The sequence below is a fragment of the Chinchilla lanigera genome, unplaced genomic scaffold (assembly GCF_000276665.1).
Source record: "Chinchilla lanigera isolate Chin_1 unplaced genomic scaffold, ChiLan1.0 scaffold00080, whole genome shotgun sequence".
Lineage (NCBI taxonomy): Eukaryota > Metazoa > Chordata > Mammalia > Rodentia > Chinchillidae > Chinchilla > Chinchilla lanigera.
Window position 1 is genome coordinate 9,722,631 of NW_004955481.1, and position 23,740 is coordinate 9,746,370.

Consider the following 23,740-nt stretch of genomic DNA (forward strand, 5'->3'; position numbering starts at 1 on the left):
AAAAAAAAAAAAAAAAAAAAAAAAATCAAACAAAAAACCACTTAGGTGGTGAGCAAGCTGTGAAAGAAAGAAACCTATTCACCTCCTTTGAGGGGTTGTTGGCAGAAGGTACCTAAGGTAAGCTCAGCTAATTTGTAGAATTTCAGTTATTCACTGCTCTCAGGAGTAACAATAAATTGACTCAATTGTCTACATACTCCCAGGAAATGAGAAAAAGGGAGCAAGGCATCAAGTGGATTAATCTGATCTTGGTGTCAAGTAAGGAGTCAGTCTAGACTTCCAAATGCTTCCAAGGAACTGTGAAAAGCTCAACTCTGCCCTGATCTGAGCACCAAATGTGGGATTATCTTTTGAAAAAAAAGTTTTTCAATGCCTTGTAGGCCCCACCACTATTCTGAGAATGTTCTGTCTTGGGAAGGAACTCCTAACCACATCCCATGAGGCTTCAAAATCATACAGCATGCTTTAGAACATACCCTAGTTGTCAGGAGTTCTGCAGTATGTCAGATGCCTCAGTAGTGGATACAAGTGGGTACATGGCAGCTGAGGTGGGATATGCATCTCAGGTCCAGACAGCACCTGAGTGACACCTTTCCTACTGTCTCCGGAGCAGCTCCAACTACTCCCTAGCCCCATACAAACTGGGCTATCAGGTCACCACCCTTGCTTTATGGTTGGTACCAGCAGCTGAATAACATCTCAAGTGACTTCCCCGAAGTACAAAGACTCCCCACCCAGACCTGAATGGAAGTAAAACACCAGGAATCGGAAAAATGATATAAATGGCTCCTGCACTCAATCTGCCTTCAGGCTCTGCGACTCTGCTTTCTTCACAGGAGACAAGGGTACGGAGAGGGTTTCTAAAGATGCTGAGAAACTTGGTTCTCAGCAAGCTTCTTCAGCTGTTAGCCAGGATCAGGCGTAAAGGCAGAGAAAGAACTGCTAAAAGCCTTAAGCCCATTCCCAAACAGAAACTAATCCTTACCGTTCTGGTCTTCTGCACCACACACTGGAAAGAAAAGAGAAAGATGTCTAAATAGGTAACACGTGATGGCGCAAGATGTCTCTTGCCACCCTGGCATCATTTCTGAACTCCCCCCAACTTCCCGGCTTGCCAGAAGTCGAGGCGGACACTTGCCCTCCTTATTCCACATACATACGGAGAACTCAGATGGAGCTCCTCTGGTGTGCATAAGTATTCTGCTGGTCTACATGACCAAACTGCCAACCAGAAGTTCATGCACAATATCCTTTTCTACTGCCTTTGAAGCCAGCATTAAAGTCAAGAAAGAATGAAGAATGTGGCTGTTTCCATCAGCTGGGGATTCTGGATAAAGTTCCCATGTGCAGTCAATGTTCTACTTCCCTGGGAGACACTTAAAATAGTCCCAAAAGGAAGACTGAGATCCACGTCAGAAGCTCAGTCTGTGATCAGGTGAGGAGCTGGATTCTGATGAATCTGAGCTGTTCGAATTTATTAGACGAGCTCGGAACCCTTGTCACCCACTGTTATCGTGCAAGGAATCAAAATGATGTTTGCCGGGAACTAAAGCACTTGAGATGGGAAGGAAGGCGGGGGCTCTGTGGTGAAGTAATTTCAGGAAATGCCAAGTTCAAACAGCCAAACACATTTCTCTTCTACAGGACTTCTCTGTATTTGATATAAAACATGTGCCATGAGTCAGTAATGGCACACAGAATAAAGTATTTGTTCCTAAACTCACTTAACCATAGACTCAGGTATTGTGAGGAAAAGGGGTCCGTGTCTCCTGAAAATGATACCATGTAAAATGGCAATGAATGCCAAGAGAAGTGCAGACAGCAGATATTTTCCTCCCATGTGTGCTAAGAATTTTTTTTTTTTTTTTTCTGGTACCAGGAATCAAACTCAGGGCCTTGCACTTGCCTGGCAGGTGCTGTGCCACTGAGCTATATCCCTGGCCCCTAAGACTTTCTTTCTAATCTAGAATTAAATGTTGTTGGCAGTAGGAATCTGCAACAGGTAGCATATAGTAAGAAAGGCCGTGGACTTAGACCAGAAAACCCTCAGTTCCAATCTGGACTCCACAATAAAAGGTGATGCTAACAATGCCTATTGCATAGCTAACTCTAAGGATTAAATGCATACAATGCCATTCCCAGTGTTAGCACTTGACCATGAGTGACAGCTACTATCAGATGGTCTGAATGTGTAAGTTCACCTCCTCCATGGCTAAATGCATTGGAATTAAGTCAGGTTGACAGCATGTTTTGGGGTAATAGCAAACACTCCATACATCTGTGCAGCTGCCAGCCCAATAGCCCCTTACCTAGATGCTGGAGTCCTTTCTGATCCTTGTACAGCCGTGTCACCCTCTCCATCAGCTCCCACTTCTCACAGCAGCCCTTGTAGTTGACGAAGTTGCGAGCCAGGATCTCTTTTAGCTGCCGCACTGTCAGGCCTTCAATGTCTTCCAGGTGGGTCAGGTCAGACAGCGAGGCCCTCCGGCCTGGGACGAAGCTGTCCTCTGAGTCAATAGACTACAATGGCAAAGATGAGACTGAGGGGGCTCAGCTCTTGCTTCCCTTCCACTAAGCTTTCTCTCTAAAGAGCCCAGAGCACTCATCACACTGCAATTTGGTGACTGACCTCAAGAAGAGTAGGAACAGACAGAATACCTGAAATGGTGCCTTACATTGGAAAACAGACTATAATCTTTTTCTGACCCACAGTTCCATGCGCAGGCATGGCTGTTATGATATACCACGAGCACTAGTTCGAGTCAGATCACCCTTATTCGAAACCTGACCTCCCTACTAAATTCTAAATAATACCCTGGCAAGTTGCTGATCAAAGGCTGTCTGCCCCCTAGTAAAGAAGAAATAGCAGTTCCACGGGTTGTGCTGGCCCTGTCCGGCTCTGCTCCCTACATAGCCTCTACCACAGCTCCCTGCCCTGATGACTGTGCTCTCTGCACTGGCCTCTGCCTGGTTGAGGCCTGAACTTCTCACTATCTGACCTCCTTTTCCGAACAATGGTCACTGTGTGCTAGAAGCAGGAGAAAAGAACAAGATTTTCACAGCAACATCCATTGCTGCTCTCTGGCAGCTCTCAGAAAACCGAGAGACAGGGAACATAATGGGTTATGAGGCTCCCCAGTCTTCACTGTGACCTCGCACTGCTGACTCACACACTGACAGCAGCAAACTCCCCTGAGAACAGAATTCTAGGAGGACTACCATCACAAACTGGTTCCCCCCTCTCTACCTGAGTCTGCTAAGAGGCTTCTGAGAATACCACTGAAAGCAAAGACAAGGGTGCAGACCCGAGCAGACGCCCCACCTGGGTCTCCTCCTCAGCAGGTGCTCTGGCTGTGCTCTCCAGGTAGACCGGCTCCTCTTGGTCCTGAGACACACGACCATTGGCCTGTAGGAACAGAAAGATGCCAGCACATCCACAGAAGTGGTCTACAGGTTTCCATAGCATGGCCCTCTTTCCAGCTCACACAATGTCCAAGACGTATTCCCATTTTCCCAGAAATCAACTCTCTCACAAGAGCGTTACACACCCTGATCTCTAATACCAACTCTGTTAGGCAGAGAAACAACACAAGAGCCAGGTATCATGGCGCACACTTGTGATCCCAGCACTCGGGAGGCTGTGGCAGGAGGATCATTGTGAGTTTGAGACCAGCCTGGGCTACAAAGTGAGCTCAAGGCCAGCCTGAACTGCACAGCAAGACCCTGTCTCAAAAAGAGAAAACAACACATTTCTGTGGACCTACAGCTGCCCTCTAAAAGTGCACTAATTCTGCACACCACAGATGGTATTGAGCACTACTCACCGTCAGTGTATTCTCGGCTTGAACCCTCAAGGTGAAAGGATCCATGGTGCCCATCTCATGCCTGCTCTGCTCTCTACCATTAATGTCTCTCTTGACAGTTCCTAAACAGTCTTCTCTGTAACTGTAACCCCTCGTCCCTGGTTCTGCCCCTCACACCAGCATCCATTGATTTTCCCCATGGCTTGTACCATGCCTTTCTCCTTCGTGCTGAATCTCCCTGTCTTCCCCAAGTGACCTGAGGAGGCAGTTTCTAGCCTCTTACCACCCTCCTCCCTCTTCCCAGGCTGGTTATTGCTAGAAATGAGCTTGAACCAGCGAGGCACACCATGATATAGATATGCCTCAAAACCTGCTCCAATACTGCTTTCAGGCATCTAAGACTCTATCAGCCTATGACTGTAGAGGACACATGCCTAGGCTTGAAGAATTTCATCTGCTCAGAGTCTAGCTTTTCAAAAGGACCCTCCTGGGTTCTCCTTTAGGGTTTTTTGGGTGGGGTTTTTTGTTGTTTTGTTTTTGTCTTTTTGAGATAGGGTTTTACTATGCAGTTTGGGCCGGCCTTGAACTCGCTTTGTAGCCCAAGCTGGCTTCCAACGTGCAGCAACTGTCCTGCCTCAGTCTCCTGAGTGCTGGGATTACAGGCGTGCATCATCACATGCCGGGTTCCTTTAGAAGATTTTACCAAAGAGCAACGTGAACTGTTTTCATTTATACCACAAACCCCTAACTAGATCCTCTTCGCCTCCTCTTCCCCAAGGCAAAGGCAAGGCGTGTGCTTTGCAGGCCACTGGATCCTCTTGGATGGTGCCACCCTGGTGTTACTTTGGAGTCTTTCAGAGACCTGCCTGCTCCTATCCTAAATGGACAATTTTTGTCCTTTGTTCCCTAGAAAGAGAAACTGGGCCTTGTGCTGCAAAATATGCTCTTCTTTCCAATTTGCTCGTTGGCTAAGTCAAAATCCACAATATATGTATTCACTATTTTGAATATTACACATGCTTCCTACCCTAGCAACTACTGCTAGGGCATTAAAGGTAAAGGATGGAATCCTGGTGGAACAAGTAGTATGAGAAGACTGGCACTGTGGGTGCAGCTTCCCTTGTGGACCTAATGACAGCCTTGCACAAGTTACTGAACTCCTCCATGGCTGTTTTTCCTGCTTGCAAAACAAATCTCACCAAAACAGGGGAAGTGAGTGGATTCTAAGGGCCTCTGAAAATCTCAGAACAGTGTGACTTACAGGCGTAATCTGGAAATTTCTGGTTAATGACAAGAAGCTTACGATCGTGACAGGCATGGTCATATACACACCTGTAATTCCAGCACTCGGGAGGATCACTGTGAGTTTGAGGCCAGGCTGGGCTATATAGTGAGACCCTGCCTCAAAAAAATAAAAAGCTTATATTCTTTTGTTGAAAAATCCACTTGAAGGTTCCCTTAGAGGAAAATAATTCCTCAAGTTCCTCTTCTGGTTCCCCATAAACAGCAGTACCAAAAACCAAGCCAAAGGAGAAAAACAACGTAAGAGGCAAGACCTGTCCAGCAGACCAAGAGAACTTAGGAAAGGGTTAAGGTCCAGCTGGAGAAAAAATCATGCTCCAAGCAACGAGGGAGCAAAATGATTTTACTGCAGTTAAATTATGTTCTCATGCTGGCCTTTATGCCTCAGTGCCTGTCAAGAGCTGAATCAGGGGGCCCAGTCCTGGCAAAGGAGGTGATCATAAACAAGAGCAGCAGCCATCACGTTCTGTGTGGGAACCAGCAACATGAGGACTGCGGCCCTAAAGCTCTTGGGACATGACAGCAGGCTACTCAAGTCTCCCCCTGTCCTAGCAAGATCAAAAGGCCTCAGGATTACTAAGCGCATTTCATTACAATAGGCTCAAAGTTTGCCCAAGGTGACCTAAGAGTCAGTAGATATGGGGCTGGGGGTAGGGGAAGGATATGGCTCGGGAGTAAAGTGTTTGCCCAGCCCTGAGTTAATCCTCCAAAAAACAAAACAAACAGAAAACCCCAGATCTTCTAGGTCAGTGGTGGGGAACTGATGGCACATGTGGCACAATGGGCATGCAGAGCCCTCTCCGTCGGCACACAAGCCAAACTGCCTCAGCAGCCAAGCACCGGGTAACACTTGTCTTTTCTAAACTAAAGCCTCAGTGTTCAGGTTTAATTGCAGGGTTGGCACTTTGTGATAAATAAGAGGGTTTGGGGTTGCAGTTTGGGCACTCGTTCTCTGAAAGGTTCGCCACCCCTGTTCTAGGTCCTGATGCCCCCACTACTGCACAGACCATGTAAACAGCAAAGTCGCTCAGGCATTTCTGTAGGTCTCTGTGACATCACCACTCCTCACATTGAGGTTGACTCACTTGAGTCCAAGCGTTGTCACATGGCTTTGTGAGGAAAGACAATGCATTACTCATTTCTGTACCCTCATGCCTGGTTCCTGATTTGGTCAGTGTGCTGCTCTTGGTGACCATTTCTGGGTCCCCCTGGGATGACAGTAAAGCTGCCTACAGTACAACATTCCAGCCACTGCCACTCCCACAGTGACCGGGACAGCAGCGGGGTCCTGTCGGTGCGTTTCCCACCCTCTTCCCTCCCCAGGGTCCTTTTGTTCTATGCGCCTGGTGATGGCTACCAAGGAATCGAGTTCCCAGTCCCGCTAAGGAAGACCAGGCAAAGGTGAGTTGGAGAGGAACAAAACTAAATTTGGAGAGTTAATGGTGAGTTTCCTCAAAATAGTTCTGGAACAATGAAGTCTTTTGAAATGTCTAACCAGGATATGTATGACAAAAAACACACTACAAAAACATGGTTCCATGTGTATCACTACTGAAGAAAGCCAAAGCTTGGGCCTGGTGTCCAGGAAGCATCACTGCCTGCATTCAGAGGCAGGAAGGCTTTAAATCACCAAAGCACCTCACCTCACACCCACGCCCACGCCCACGCCCGTAGCACAGGTGGGAGCGGAACACGAGCTCTCCGCGGGCATGTATGCACAGGGACTGCACACGGCCGTACCTGCTGATTTTCCTGAGCCTGGGCTGGGGAAACAGAGGTGGCTTGTGCAGGTGAAGAAGGGAGGCTGGGTGAGGTAGGAGGTACTGTGCCGATGTGAGGCTGAGTCAGGAAGGCCTGCTGCTCGGGGAAGTCCGGGGATAAGGTGGGGACATGAGTCCTAGCCTCCTCGGAGATTACAGGCTGCTGACCAAGCACCAAGAACACCAGCTCTTCTTTCTCCCGGCACATTTCAGTAGAGATGTCATGGAGGCTGAGGTAGTCCCTCAGGTCCTTCACTTTCATCTTCATGAGCTCCTCCCGCTGAAAGGCTGTGGCTCTGAACCGCTGGCAGAGAAGGCAGAGACGGGGCCCGTTGCCCTCTTGGCTTGAACAGGTCATGCAGAAATGTTTCTTACAGTCCAAGCAGGTCTGCTGCTTAGAGCAAGAGGTAGAGGAAAGCATGTCAGCTCACGAGACCAAGACAGACAGTGGGGTGGGCACTTCGGGGTCACCATGCCTGCCAGGACCGGCTCTTGTCACTCTCCTCACTAAGCTGCCTCCGAATCCAAGGGTACAAGCTACCTTGCAGATCTGCAATTAAAAGCCATTCAGAGGCAGTGGGCCTTCTGTATGTACCTGTGTGCCCACGTCACTGTGAATGAACACTACCAGATCTGGAACAAAAAAAAACCCTCTGCCTCTTTAAGTCTCCTTCCTCATTTCTTGTGATGTCACTTGGGTATGTAACAGCCTCTCTGGTGCTAAGTTTTCACACTGGTAAGAGGGTGGAGGTGGCTGGTAACAGTACTTACCTCATAATGTTGTTGTAAAGATTAAGAAATAATGCATTTAAGTACATCTCACATATAAGGAGTCCTCAGTAATTGTTAGCAGTTTTAACCATTATTGCTAAGAAATACTGGCTAATGATAAAGAGCCAGTACTCAAATCCTAATCTGTCATTCTTTCTGCTTTATTACTTTATTTCATTCTTTACTGCTGAGAAATGAAAGCAATTACATGAAGGCTGTGGCAGTAGTGGCTGCTACCGATTAGTATTAATTATATTGAGGGAGTCGCATGTGCTATCTACAGTAGCTTGTCATTTAATTCTCAAAGCACCAACCAAAGGAGGTATAAGCGATCTTCACTGAATCACACATAAAGCCACTGAGGACTAGGGAGATCGAGTATTCTATTCAAGGTCAGACAGTAAAGGCAGAGCTGAGACTCACACTTGAGATCTCAGTCCAGTGCCCACGATCTCCTCCCACCTGGCCCTGCTGGCTCGCGCAGCCCCATCCCAGCTGCCAGCAGCCCAGAGCCTGGCTTTCCACCTCCAAATCGCCAAGCCAGTGCCTTCCACAGAGGCTGATGCCAGGCTGCCCTCCTCAGCAAGGCCACTCCGAGTGCTGGGAAGTATGCAGAGCAGAAGATCATGTCCCTGATACATACTTAGATGCTACCAGAGACCCTGGCTGTTAGGTTGCTCTCCTCTGTGAAAGCACAGTGTGTCTCAGGCAGGCACTGAGCATGCCTGACAGACAAGCTGGCCCTGCCTGGCAGCAGCTCCGCTACAGTCACAGGCAGCGCACCAAGGCTTGCTCGACCCACAGGAAGCAAAGCTTGGCCACTCACCCCATAGGCTGCATGAGTGCAGGACCATCTGGCTGAGCTCTGCTCCAGCTAAGGGTAGGTCAACCTCACAAAAGAGAGGTAGTTCCTGAGGTAATTTCCTGGGAGAGTCTTTGGTGGGGGCACGCAGTGATCCTCTAAAGAAGTTAAAAACTTTCCATCTCGTGGTGACACAAGAATTAACCTACATGTCTCTGCTCCCTCTTTCTAAATATAGGAAGCTGTTCAGGCTACAAAAGAATGCCCAAGAGACCAAGACACAGGAAACCCTTGTGTGTGGCTGACGTAAAAGCATGCACAGTTAAGACACTTACAGCAGTAACAGTCATTCATACAATATAGTCATTCATACGGTAAAAGGAAAAGAACCTAAGGTTTACCATCCAGTCTTGGCTATTAAGATTTAGAAAGCATTGCAAAGGGACACACACAAGCTTCTTTATTCTGCACACAGTTATAACCACACTATAAACTGTGCAAGACTGACAGAGAAGGACACACGGCTTCACTATTACGGTAACAGAGCTAGGATCAATAATCATGCAGGTGCAAAAATGGATGTTTGGGGGTAACAGGCTCATTCATATCTCAGATCTTCCTATGGGGAGATGAAATGTGTCTGGGATAGCTGACAGTGAAACGAAGAGGCTTCAGAGTGCTGACATGCAACGTTACTTAAGTCAATGTAGTTTGACAAGACCTAGTTTGACACAATTATAAAGCCCGCGTTGCTCAATCAGCCAGATCCAAACAACTCTCTATTTGTTTTTCAAATGTGTGTGGCTTGTTGGATGCAGGATCAGAATGCAGAAACAGCAGCCCCACTTCTGTTACCCTCTGCTCACTGGGGACTCTGAAGTCAAGCAGCATCTAAAACACACCCTAAAGAATAGGACAGTGCTCTGGGCTAAAATCTCAGAGCAAAGGAGCAGGAGAGAACAAAGAGAGAGGAAAAAAGAGCCATCACCTAATGTGGTCAGGATGAGCAAAGGAAGCACGTGTGTATAAATTCCAGCAAGCGGTTCAAACTAGCCAAGTAACAAGACGGCGTGGAAGGTGAATTAGGGGAGGCGGTGTGCCCGCAGAAACGCCCACAGTAGACTCCAACTACCGGCATCTGAGCTGGCAGTGGCACCGCAGGCTGACACTGCCCTTCAGGAACCACACGTGGGGTGCTTGGCTTTCTCTGCTTTGACAATCTGCCCATCCACTCCTCACCCAGGTGCCCTGGCTCTGCACTGGCCCGCCGTCTCACCTTACCATTCTAAGAACTATTGAAGTGTCATGTGAAATAATATATATAAATCTTAGTAGAAGATGGACACCGAAAGGTAACAGAATCGCCTTTTATGCTCCTTCCCCTCTGCCTGATCTCTCAGGTTTTCCCAGCACAGAAGAACCACTCCTCCTCTGTTTCTACTCTGAGATCTGAATACCACTTCTATGTTCCCAAGTACAACTGCTCCCCCTTCAGACTGGCCCAATTACAGAACTGCCCCCCAAATGGTCAGGGCCACTGCTATACTACAGGCAGCCTTGTGGCAAAATGCCAGCCTACCAGTTCTCTCTAGGCTGGAAATTTGGGGAATGCAGGGATGATGTGTGTTCTCTCTAAAAGTCCTTAATGTTACCTATGCTTTGCACCCCAAGAGTACACAGGAAACAGATTATAATGGGAAAAAAATACCACACTTCTAGAAAAGACATCTTAAAAGTCTCTGACTAGCTGGGCGTGGCATTGCACACCTATAATCCCAGTACTCTAGAGGGCAAGGCAGAAGGATCACTGTGAGTTTGAAGCCAGCCTGGGCTACATAGTGAGTTCAAGGCCAGCCTGAACTATATAGCAAGACCCTGTCTCAAAAAAAAAAAAAAAAAAAAATAAAAAAGCTAAAAGCCTCTGGCTGTTAAATGCCAAATCTTTAAAATAAGAATGCTGGTCTAGGCCAGGCAAGGTGGTACACACTTGTACTCCCAGAGGCTGAGACAAGGCAGATCGCTGCAAGTTGGAGGCCAGCCTGGACTACATAGTGAATTCAAAGCCAGCCTGAACTACACAGTGAGACCCTGTCTCAAAAAAATCAGAAAAATAAAATAAAACAACAAACAGAACACTGGTCCACTTAAGCATGAAATTACAAATGAAAAATTCTTGTAAGAGAAAACATCCTTAATATTCAAAAAATACATTGTGAACTGCACAAAAATAAGTTATACTTTTATAGCAAGAAAATATTGTATCACGAACCATCTTTCATCATCTAAACTGGGACTTGTCTCCTCCCACAAAGCTCTTCTTGCCTTTTGACTTTTTTCAGGTCCCACTGTGTGGCGTGTGCTGCAACCTTCCTGTCCAACCTCAAGTTCTGTGGTCAGCAAGGATGGTCTCCTCCACCTTTGCCTCCCCAGCTCAGGCAATGCCTGACGCACAGGAGATATTCAGAAACTATTTCCAAGGAGTAGAAAACACGCTGCTAATTCTAATCATTACCATGCACCTAAGCACCCGGGCCTGTCACCTGTAATCTTCACTTTGACATGCCAAGTATTTTCTGGGGGTAGCTTTATAGTCCAAGCCCAGGGTTTGAATCCCAGCTCTGCCATTTAATAGTTACGCTTGAGGTGCACTTAAGCAGAGGAAAAAGTATGAGTACAGTACTTTGATGTCTCTTATGCTATTTGTCAAGAACTTGACATGTACATTCTTTTTAAATTTTTAGCCTGTTTATCACATGCAAAATGGGATTTGACTAAAACCTGTTATGAAGATTAAATGAAAAAAAGTACCAAGCCAGGCGTGGTGGCACACACCTATGAGCCCCGCACTTGGGAGGCTGAGGAAGGAGAGTCCCACAAGTTCGAGGCCAACCTGAGCTACACAGTGAGTTCAGGACCAGTGAGACCCTGTCTCAAAAAAATAAAACAACAAATCAATCAATCAATACAAAAACCAATAAATAAGTGAATGACAAAAATACATAAATTTTTTAAAATTTAAAAAAATTTAACAAAACTAAAAATCTAAGTCTTAAAACAGTTTCTTGCATGTAGCAGATGTTTTTAAAAGTATTATTTCCTCTAAGTTTCTTGTTATCACCATTTTAATTCACATCCTATCATTCTGGCTATAAAACTCTTGTTCTACAGAATAGAGAATGTACTATCTTTTGGCGCTGGCAGTGGGAAAGCCTGTGCCCACACCATCACCCAGCCAATGATTCCACTTCCTGCTTGCTGATTGGGAAGCAAGGCCCCCAAGGACTTCAAATGAAATCCGCTATGGTAAACAGGTTCCAGCTTTGTCTGCTAAGGTCTTGCTGATGTACTTGAGGCAGCTTGATATTGTTTTTGATAATGAGAACAGGTTAATCTGTAGTCAGGCTTTTTTCTTTTCTTTTTTGGCACTGGGGTACTAGGGAATGAACCTAGGGCCTTAGCATTGAGCTACATCCCCAGCCCCCCTTTTATATTTTTATTTTTAAATTTGAGACAGGGTCTTGCTAAGTTCTCAAGTTGCCCAGGCTGGGCTGAACTTGCAATCCTCCTGCCTCCGCCTCCCAGGGTGACAGTCAGTAGTTTTTCAATGGTGGTTAGTGGAGGAACAACACTGGTACCTGTTCTGTCCAACCACTGTGCTGAGCATTCTTCCTAGCTCATCTCTTTCTATTCTCAAACTAGTATATAGCTACTCCTATCATCCCCACTTCACTGGTGGGGAAACTGAATCTCTACAGAGGTTAAATTATACAACCAGTAACTGGCAAACCTGAGGTCTGAATTCAGGTCTAATGCTCCAAATCTGTGCTGCGATGGTTCGCCTTCACTTGAATTGTTGTTCATGAGTTTTTTATGGAAGGCACAGCCTGGGCAGTCAGCGCCGCAAGGGGAAGGGCCAGGTGGCAGGCACCGGCGGTGTGTCAGCAGGCTGGCGTAAGGACCAAGGCCGTGGGGTGGAGCTGGCTGGGAGGGCAGACTCACCTTCCGGGACGTGCTTGCGAAGTGGGCTCCACAGGCCTTGCAGCTGGGTTCCGAGCCTGTCGGGGAAGGGAAGGAGCTGTACCCAGGGTTGGAATAGGCCTGTGCTCTGGCTCCCTGGGGCGGTGGGACCTCCTCAGGCTGTCCATCCAGGCAGAACCAGTTGCAGCAGGTTGCCCACATGATCAAATCTGGTACAGGGGAGGAAGGAGTGAAAGGTCAGAAGCAAGACACACGGATCGTGCGGTTTCCATCCCCAAGAGCACAGATGAGCACGGACACTCAGCCCACAGCCTCCAAGCTAGAGGAGGACACGTTTCCAGGGGTCATGGGCTTCTTGCCACCTCCTCGACCACTACAGCTGCTGTTCCACCTAAGAGGTGAGTACAGACCCTTAACCTGCCCAGGAAAGGCAGGCTGGCAAGCTGGTGTACTACTTTGGTAGGGCTGCTGATTCCTGATTGGGTTTAATCTGAGCTCTAACTTCACATAAATGTTTTCTTCCCTTGGCTTAAAACGCACTGTATTCAGGAACATGACGTGGTCCATAGGGCTCAGACAGGACTTTATCATACACACATACATATGCACATGCGCACACAGTTCCATACACACTGACCATGCGGAGGATACATTAGTTCCTTTATAGAGAGGAGGCCAAGCCAAGTGACTAGCGCATACTTGTCACCCCAGCTACCCTGGAGGCTGAGACAGAAGGACTGCTTGAGCCCAGGAATTCAGGAGCACTCTGAGAAGCACGGCAAGGCCCCCTCTCAAAACAATTAATTAATTAGATAGATGAGGCAACCAAGGTTCAAAAACATCAAATATTATACATTAATAATATAGAGAGCTCTAGTAAGTAGAGAGCAGCGATTCTAAAAATACGGTCTTCTAAATCCAAACCAAAGGTCCTCTTACCTACACCAGCTTGTCTCTTGATCACCCCTCCCGCCAGCCAGCAGAACTAATTACTCTTACATTTTCACCCCAATCCTGGATAAACTTCATAGTCCTCAGTCCCTCTAGGGCAGGGTTATTCCCATCTGTACTGTACCCTAGCAACGTACATGTAGCAGATGCTCAAGGAATGTTTGCTTCCTTGCTGAATAAGTGCCTCTGTGGGTTTATTAAGAAGTTCTGGATTATCTTCCCCAGTTTACATATCAAGTACTGGTATATTTACATATCAAATACTGATGATTTTTATGATCATAAAACAGGTTTCAGTCGCTCAACTGTCACGACCACCTAAAGGTGGGAAGGGGGTGCACTAAAATGCCAAGCATCCCTGGGACGTAGGAGCTTGTTTTCCACAGCAGACTAAGACAGTCCATTTGGATTTTCTGAGCCTGGACTCTTTGGTGACAGAGATAATAAGTGAAACATTCAGTGTTGTTGTCCAATAATCGGTTCACACAAAAGAATGCTGCTTTCTGCTCTACCTCCTGACTCGCTGTTTCAACAAAAGCACTTTCATAGTTCAAAGACAATGGTAAGCTGGAAGGAACTAAGAGGCCAGCCAGCTCAGTGTTGGTCATTTTATAGAGGAAAAGAATGGAGCCCAGTCAGAGGAAGTAACTTTCTGGGTCACACAGGTTATAAACCGAGGCTTCTTGACCTTTCCAACATGGCCTCCGATGCACCTGTTACATAATGCGTTGTCTTCTTTAGGCATCTGTGATTAATATCTGTCTCTCCCACTTGCCTATGATCCCTATGAGAAAAGAGAATGTGACAGCTTTGCAGTGGTTAGAGAGATGGCTCAACAAGGACTACTGAACGAATGAATCATATGCAATATTTAAATCTTCACTAACCACACACTCATGCAATGTCCTGCACATCAAAAACATTTTTCTCTGACTCAATAGTACTTGTCTGAAGGCTCTCAAGTTCCCAGAAGTGAGGGATCTAATCTACCGTGCTTGAAATTAGCAGTTCAGTTCACATGGGATAATGAGGTAAAGAGTTCACTGTATATGTGTGTGATAAAGTAAATGAGTTCTTTGTTGGAAAGAGAATGAGGACAACAGAGGAAAAAGGAATTTGTAATTCTTTAAATCTCATATTGATAAACTCTCTGGGACAGTGTGTAATGATAACAAGAGTGTAGGGTCTAGAATCAGTCCCACTCAACTGTTAGCAGGCAGTGTTACCAACCTCTAACAAGTCATACCCTTTCTGTACTTCACGGTTCTCCTCTGGACATTCTGCAGGACACAAGGCTGTATTAAATATTAATTGTTGCTATCTGCATTGTAACAATGCCTCTTCTCTAGGAAGGCAAAGATAGAAGGCAAACCTGGAGATTCACCACAGTTACAATTTGGTTTTCTAGGTTTGTCTCCTGCAACAAGGTCAAGGCTATAGGTGATTCACTAATTTCTGTTAAAGTCTATACTCATTCACAATGCATGTAGCCTTACTGAAGCCAACGCCTTGCCCTTTCCAGTGCAGGTGAGTTGGTTTGGTACCTATCCCCACAGAGCTTGTGGTCTAGTGAGAGAACTGGAATTTCAGGGTGGTTGGTATTAAATCTCAACTAACCACATACATTCAATTTCTTGCACATTAAAACATTTTTCTCCGAGTTCTTAGGGCCCAGGACAAATCCAGCCATTAAGAGAGGTTTGTACAGTGTATAGCAGTGGGGTGTCAAGTAGATTACAAAGGTGGAAATGATCAGCTCTGTAGGGGCAGAGGCATGTAGAAAAGACTTCTCAAAGTGCCAAGGCTTGCTGTGGGAGTAGATGAACATTTACCAGAAAGTCAGGAGTAAGAATTTTAAGAAAAAGACAAATGGCGTGTGCCATGGCATCAGGAAAACTAGAAAATGATGCCTGATGTGGCGGCACACACTTGTAAGTCCCAGCTATTCAGGAGGCTAACACAGGAGGATGGAAAGTTTGAAGCCTAGGCAACTTAGTAAGACTCTCTCTCAAAACAAAAACAAACAAATAACAAGAGCTAGGTATTTAGCTCAGTGCTAGAGCACTTACCTAGTATGTGTAAGGCCCTGAGTTCAATCCTCAGTGCCTCCAAGAAACAAACAGAAAACTACAAAATGCTCAGCTGGGTGAGGGGTAAGGGTACGGGTAGGGGTAGGGGTAGGGGTAGGGGAAGGTCAGGTAGATGAATGCACACAGTAAGTAAGGAGCCCTGGAAAACCCTGTATTCCATGGTAAGGAATCTGGACTTTAGTAATAGGACACGCTGAGGCATTGCGGGCAGTGAAGTTTTATGATCTTATTTGCATGTTACAGTGCACTTACAGCAGTAAGCATGGTGAAGGACAGATCAAGGGGAGGGTTGGGCAGAAATCCGCAATAGTGGAAGCCAGAAAAATGATAAGGGCCCTAAACAGTGGTGGTGAACCTACAGCATATGACGGCATGTGCTGAAATGGTTTGTTTGTTATTATCGAAAGCTCTAAAAAGCCAGTTATCACCGTCACTGGCCTAGAACAAGGGAACAGTCAGATCTCTGGCAGAATTAGCAGGATACATCAATTAACTAAGTGAGTGGGAAAGACAGGTAAAAGGGGGCCCAAGACAAATCCAAGGGTCTCAATTACACAAAGGGTAACTAGTAGACTCATTTATTGAGATAAAGCCCTCAGGAGGCAGCATGTACATACATCTGTGTGTGTGTAGGAGAGAGGGGCAGGATAAGATGGTGAGCCGAGTCATACCCGGGGATTAGGCTGTGCGGACACAGGACCATGTATATAAGTCTGGGCTGAAGATAAAGGTGTGGGAGCCCTGGGCCTACTAAAAGTACATAAAGCCAGAGTGGTCTGAGTGAGAAAAGAGGGCTCTGAGAAGGGCAAAAGAGGGAAGTGAATCAGCAGAGCAGAGGGTTAAGGATGCTCATAGTAGGATGAGCTGCAAGAGTGGTTTGCATTTCCAAAGAAATTAACAGTACTGTTCAAATGACCCAAAGAACAGACTTCAACAAGGAATGCAAAATGCCCAGTGGACTTAATTTTAGGAAAAGGTGAGGGTGCTCTTTGCCTGAACAGCTTACAAAGAAAGAAGCTGACAGATATCCCCTAAGTTGAAAAGCAGACGAGAAGGGAGAATTCACAAGACTCCAAGGATATTCTTTCAAGAAACTTGACTGTGAATGAAGCGATAAGGCAGTAGCTGAAGAGGATCCAGGGCCATGAAGATAAACGTAGATGTGTGCACAGACTGAACAGGAAACCTCAAGAGACTAAGTCTGTACAAGAAGGGAAGTTGGCAGTTAATAACGGCCAGAAATGATCAAGCAGTTGGACTAGGAGGTGGCCTCCTCCTCGACCAAGAGAAAGGGCAGCCCTTTCACCAGAGTGGAGCGGAGGAGAAGGCGGATGAAATCAAAGACAGCCTACAGCATTAGCAACAAGGTGAAAGAAGGAAATGGAAAGTGAGGAGGGTGGTTAGCTTTAGCCACAGGAACTTTTCTTCCACACAAAGAATATGCACATCGTAGATTTCTCCCAGGAGCTAAGGGCTCTGCCACAAAATGGGCCGACCCACTTGGGAAAGCACCATCAGTAGGAAAAGCTAGAAGGCTTTATGGATGTGCTTTACCAAGTTGTTTAACGAGGCTGGGGGGTGCTGGGGATTTAGCTCAGCGGCAAAGCGCCTGCCTGGCAAGCGCATGGTCGTGAGTTCGGTTCCTGGTACCGGAGAAAAACCAAAAAAAAAAACAAGGCTGGGGGTCCAGAAAGGCCCCACTGCTGCACTCTGCCGCCCTGATACAGGATCTAGGAAAGCTCCTCTGCCTCGAGCCAAGACAGTCCATCTCCCTGCGCGCTATCTGCCTCCCTCTAACCTCCAGCGCCTCCTGTGAACACTCTGAGAGCAGTCATCAGGGTACTCAAGTATCTGGCTATTCTAAAGCGGAAGATTTGGCCCTGGGAGAAGATTTGAAGTCCGCCATCCTTTGATCCCACAGGGCCCATGTTCAGCTGTAGGATGAAGTCTTACCCTGGCTATGTGCCCATGGGGAAGGAGGAGGCGGGGGCAGGAGTCACAGCGCTAAAACACCTCAGCCCTGCTCAGTCTAACAGGATGGATTCGCCAGAATCGGCAGACGAGGCTTTTACTTTTTTGACATATATTTAAATACCAGGAAAGAAACATGTGCTAATATGATCGGCAGAAAGGGCTCTCCTGGGGCTGCTGACTAAGTGTAGTGGTAACACACTAGCACGCTTGAAGCTCTGGGTTCAAGCCACAGCACAGCAAAAACACAAAAAAAGGAATCTCCTGCCAAACTGGCAAGCTCCAACCCTAAATGACAACCGTGTTCAGGATAATTTCGGGGGAAAGAGGTTGTAAGGTTAACAATGCCGTGCAAGCTACACACTTTTTCTTCTCATCTCGGCCTTACACAGACAGATACACACATGACATCTGATTATGCTGCTAAAGGACTGAACGTGAAAGCAATCATGGGGTGTGGTAAACACTATACTTTAAAATAAACTTCACTCTGACCCGCAAACCTGTTTTAGAGCTTAAAAAGAAAATTAGTACCACATCTTCCTGAGGGCTTGAAAATTCCTTCCCCAACCCGCCTCTTTTGAACAGATGGACTTGGTCACTGAATCCTCTAAAGCAGTCCACCTCCTCCCTGCTGCCTCACTGCACTCATCTGAAAGCTGCCAGGCTCTCCTCTTCCCTTTGCCTGGAGCAGTGAACAAGAATGTGCTATTCTGGGTACAAACACCCTGCAGGAGCAGGCAAGGATGGCTAGTGAGCACATGGGGTTTGTCACCTAAACAGGAAAATTAGTGTTGACTACAGAGTAAGATAAATGACCTATTCCTGCTGGGCTGTGTAGAGTCATAGGGGCAAGAGGGTAGATAATGTGATTTCTCCCCCATTAAGTTCCAGGTTCCTGAGGGTTTTTTTGTTTTGTTTTGTTTTTTTCCAGACAGGGTCTACCATATGTAGTTCAGACTGACCTTGAGCTCATTATGTAACAGGCTGGTCTTGGACTCAGAGTGATCCTCCTGCCTCAGCCTCCCAAGAGCTAGGATAAAACACATCTCTACTTGTTCATCTGCCTAAGGCAAATAATTTAAAGTGGATCAAAGGCTGCCATGGGGTTTCCCCGAAGAGGAGGGGAAAACAGAAGGGTCACAGTGGTTTGCAGTACACCTCCAAAACCGACCAAAACAAAGGCAATAAAGTCCCTTTGGATAAGAAAAGCCTCATTGGATAAGAATCAATACATTGGTTTTTATCCAATATATTCTGCTTTTAATTAACTGCTATGCATCAAAGTGGCTGTGCAACAACAGGCTTCACACAGATGCAAAGACAGGGATAAATACACTTACAGTGAGCCCGCTGCACGAGACTTTACAAAAGCGCCTTCCAGTGTCTAGCTAAAATGTCCCAAAATCTCGACATGGCCGGACGACAAGCTTTACAGAATCATCTCCAGTTTACTGAGGGCAGCACATCTGTCATCACTGATATATTCCTGGAATGGTTAAAAGCATCTACGCCATAAGTGCATAAAGAAAAGTATCCCATGCTATGGATCGTTAATACAGAATGGGCTTAGCTTCATCTTGTATATCATCCTTAAAAAGCAATTAAAGTACAACTGCAAGGCTCTGAAAGGAAATGTTATGAAAGGCCTATCAATGTGACTTCGCTAAGCCTCCATGAAACACTGGTAAGTAATTACACATTTGGAGGAAGCACACATTCTCTACTTGGAAGAATGCTTCTTTTCTGCCAGGCACTGAACTAGGAACTTTACCTACTGTTATCAGTGTGATTCTCACAAGGCAGATTAGTTTTCATATTTAGGTGAGAAAACCAAGGTTCTGAGAAGTAATGTGCTAAAAGTCACCGGCCGAGGTAGTAAAGCCAAGACCTGAACTTAGGTCGCTCAAACCCTAAAGCCTGTCGTTCTATAGGCCTCAAGAGAAGTATTCCTGATTTTATCAAAATATCAGCCTACCCTGCAACCATTTCTCCTCTGGGCTCTCGCTCTCTATTTCTACTAGAACTTTCTTGCCAGCTACACGCATGTTCCTCAAGCTCCCAGGTTTTGAAACTTTTCCTTGTCATAAAGCAAATAAAAATTACACTCACTCATTGGAAGGGCTAAAAGGAAAAAGAAATTGTAGCAAGTGTAGGTAAGGCTCGAGAACAACTAGAACTCTTAACAATGCTGGAAGAAGTACACAAATACCCAGCACTCGGGAGGCTGAAGCAGGAGGATCGTCATGAGTTCGAGACCACCCTGGAGTACAAACTGAGCTCAAGGCCAGCCTGAACTGCATAGCGAGACCCTTTTTAAAAAAAAAAAAGAAAAAGAAGTATACAAATAAACATTTATTTTTGTCTTTCGAATTCCATTTCAGGTGTAATCCTAACAGAAATACATTTACAAAAGAATATACAGGAATATTCATGGAAGCACTATTACTAGTAGCCCAAGCTGGAAACATCCTGAGTGTACATCAAAAGTGGAATGGAGACGTAAATTATTCACACAGCAATGTTTGCTTTGTGAAAATTCATCACATTGTATACGAACAATCTGTGTACTTCTCTAATGATAAGTTTATGTGGGCGTTTTTAAAAAGCATCTAGTAGAATATCTGTACTTTGTTTAAGAAAAAAAAAGTTTTTTGACCTGACATTAACCACACCCTAGTAAAGCTCATTCTCTCTGCTCCTCATCAAAATTTCTTCAAATATTTGACTCCAGTTCCTTAATCCCTAACTCACTATCCAAGTGTCTCCAATCTAGCGCAAACTGCCCGTCTACCCCGTTTAATCTCCGCTTTTCGAAGTCACCAAGGAATTCGAAATGGCTAGATCGAACTGAACCGTCCCTATCTCTATCCCTCCTGTCTAACCATCTCGGCCCCCAGAACTCTGTGCACTCGGCCTTCCCCTACCTCAAAGCCCCTTTGCCGGTTCTTTCCCCTCCACTCTCAAATGCTGGGCGCGCCCGCTATCTTGGACTTCCCTCTCCATCCACACCTCCGCTGGCTCTCAACACCTTTCTTAAACTATTTAAAGATCGTAGACTCTTTCCTCCATCTCCCCTGTGCTGACACCGGGCCAACATCTTTCGTAGACGATTTCCCTCCTTAGGCCCGCTGAGTTGGTTGTTTGCTCCTTCTGCCTGGGACGTCCTCCCCAGTACACCACATGCATCCAGCGCTCAGCTCAAGGTCACTGTGTAATCTTATGTGTAACACTTGGTACTAGCTGGTATTTTCCACTTCCTTGTTAAGTGCCTTCCCCAACCAGAGCAGAGACCCGATGAGGGCAGCGATGTGGTGCTCTCTGAATTTCCAGAGTCCGGAGTGGCTTTTTGGAAGAAAGAACAGCTTCCAATTTGGCTTTCATTCTTGCCTCTCTCCAATTCTTTTATATAATGCATCATCCTCTTCTCTCCTTCCCACAACACACACTTCTGGCTCCTTAACGGATTTTTTTTTTTTTTTTTGTACTGGGAATCAAACTCACGACCTTGTGCTTGCCAGGCAGGCACTGTGCCACGGAGCTATATCCCCAGCCCCCTTAACGGATGTTAGAATATACATCCCCACTCCTCACATGGTTAACAGCCCCCGCTCTTCTCCAGTTCGTGTTGTGTTGTTTTTCATCCCCAAGCTCCAGCCACAGGGGCTTTTCAGCTCTCCAAGCGCACAGCTTCCTTCCTGTTTTGGGCATCTGCACCTGCTCTCCTGCCTCAACTGTTCTTTGCCGCCCCTCCGCCTCTCAGTTCAGACCTCACCCTCTCAAGGAGCCCTCCCAGTGACACTGCCTTGCTGCCTCTGCTTTCCTTCAGAGCTGTCACCACCTGTAATTACGCTTGTGGCTTTACAGTCTACAGTTCTCTCCCTGGGCAGGAACTTCCCCCAGCTTCGTCTTTTGACCTGCGGCACCCAGCACGCTGCCGCTCCACCACAGGCACCCATATACTGTGTGCAGCACACACGCTGAGGGCAGAGAACATTCATATTCTACCCGCACGGCTAAGGAGGCAAGTATCTGTTATCTCCCCATAGGGCCAAAAACATTTTCTCAATACTTATAATGTAAGTGTCTAGGAGAAAGAAATATCCTTTATGACAAATGAAGACTAGACAGGTCCCTTAAGCTTTCTGTCTCCTCACCTATATGAAAGAAATGACACTTCCCGTGTTAGAGAGTAACTGTAGGGATAAGAAATAACACACATAAAGTGCCCGGCCAATAGTAAACATTTGATAAACAGCACATAAAGGATATTATTTAACTATAAGTTACAATTCTACAATGGCTGCAGCCTACATGCTTCATCGTGGCTTTTGGCTGGAAACCCCAAGGGCTCTCTTTTCCTCTCTGCTCACCCAAAGCTTTGGTTTCCTACCACCCAAGACCCTGACACAGCTGACACTGTCCACGTGATAAAGCATCACCTGTTTCTTGAGAACTCACCTGGAAATTAGAATCATTTCTCAGCTTGGAAGGTTGCTTACTTTTACAAATAAGCCAGCCAGGCAAGACACTTGAACTTCCCCCAAACTATTACATTTAAAGCAGAATCTCGGAGTTGAAAATGGAGTTTTCCAGTCAATCTGCCTGGTACTCACTCTAACTTGGGAAATTTTTAAATACTAGTGGGGCTGGGGATTTAGCTCAGTGGCAAAAAGCGCCTGCCTGGCAAGCGTAAGGTCGTGAGTTCGGTTCCCGGTACCGGAGAAAAACCAAAAAAATAAATAAATAAATAAATACTAGTGACAACATAATGAGCAAAAAACAAAAAGTGGGCAACTGTTGCACCTGCAGGTAAGAAACCTGTAGAGGACACTAACATTGCCAAGTGGTGTCAGTGGCTGTGTGCAGGACAATGTGGCATGTCATCTCTGATACTCAATTCCTTCTGAGATGTTTATTTCTTTGAATGAAGAATTCAGAACACCTAAGTCACAGCGGAGACAAGTATACGGTAGAACTTTAGAACCCAAGGCTGAATTAGAACAAACAGCCCTGCTCAGGTGGGGCACAGGCGAGAGTGACCAACAAGGGATATTTCACAAGACAGGAACTCGGCAAAAGAAAAGTGTTCCAAGGCCTTTAAATCCTAATAGACACCTTCTACCCTCCAAAGCAGTCTGTTGGACATGGGTAATGGATAATGCATATTTTCTAGATAAGAATTTTATTTGAGGGATAAATTTTACAGAAAACAAAACCACTGGGGGGTTGGATGTTGTTCCCATATATGTTTTATTTCGTTTTTAGAATCAGTCAGACCCGACCTTAAATCCTTGCTCCCACTGAGTTCGTAGACTTGAATAAGCTGCCTCTCTGAGTTTCAGACTAAGAGAAGTAAACTTCTCCAGCCCTCCCAGGCTGGACACTGAAGAGGTGCTCAGCGCTAGGGGAAAATCAACGAATGGACTTTTCAATCTTCCATGAAGAGCAGAGGGCAGGTTGGACATGCCAGAAATGGTAGGTGTTTTCATCAGGCATGGAGTTCATGAGGATTAAATGTCTGCCTCGCTCCGTAACAGCTTCCAGAGCCCCCATGCACACTAATATCGATGACTTCAAAGACACCAGCTCTACAGGCTCCTCTTTCCTCCGCTCCCCAAGTTGTTCTTCAGTATAAAAGACTGGCGCTTCAGGAGATAATCTCCTATGCTGCTGTTTCAAATGGCAGACAAGAGAAAACTGGAAGAGTTATTCTGACTGGCGATTTCCCAAGTGTCTTCTCAGACAAAGTTAGAAAACTTTATTTTTCTAAGAACAAAGTAAAAACACTTAGTATGTGCCAAGTGAATTACAACTGCATCTACTGCCTCATTCAATACATTAATTAGAATTAAAATGCTCATTCTATGAATGAGCCTGGATCATGAGGGTGTGGTAACTGGACCAGGCTCACATAGCTAGCAGGCAACAGATGTCAATATAGGTTCTTTGACTAATTGGGGGTCCCATAGGAAGAGGGGGCTGCTTGCATCATTCTTACTGCCTAGGCTTAGCACTGTTAATTCAAGGGCTCTAAGAGAAAACAATGGCAATCACCTAGTGTCGGTTGTGGGGAGGAAATATTTAAGACTAGTTCTGACTTCCATCTGTGTACTCACCAACCCAATCTTTCAACACTTGAGCCGTTGGTAAAAAAAAAAATTTAAAAATTAAGAAAACTGTATCTACATCTATATCTATCTAAATATATGTATGTATCAGAAAAAACAAGGCTGGGGATTTAGCTCAGCGGCAAAGCGCCTGCCTGGAAAGCGCAAGGTCGTGAGTTCGGTTCCCGGTACCGGAGAAAAA

At 46.0% G+C, this 23,740-nt stretch overlaps 1 protein-coding gene across 4 annotated transcripts in view; it reads right to left on the reverse strand.

Annotated features, from left to right (window-relative positions):
- Rffl (ring finger and FYVE-like domain containing E3 ubiquitin protein ligase) overlaps nt 1–23,740 on the reverse strand; it is a 69,680-nt gene that overhangs the window by 4,262 nt on the left and 41,678 nt on the right. For 3 of the 4 annotated variants that reach the window (XM_005402854.2, XM_005402855.2, XM_005402862.2), the window contains exons 2-6: nt 12,438–12,625; nt 6,846–7,256; nt 3,323–3,406; nt 2,310–2,520; nt 986–1,009 (exon numbers count right to left, since the gene is read on the reverse strand). In XM_005402854.2, the coding sequence (XP_005402911.1) occupies nt 986–1,009; nt 2,310–2,520; nt 3,323–3,406; nt 6,846–7,256; nt 12,438–12,625 (918 nt within the window). The remainder of the gene's footprint in view (nt 1–985; nt 1,010–2,309; nt 2,521–3,322; nt 3,407–6,845; nt 7,257–12,437; nt 12,626–23,740) is intronic. The other variant, XM_005402858.2, reaches the window with a different exon arrangement.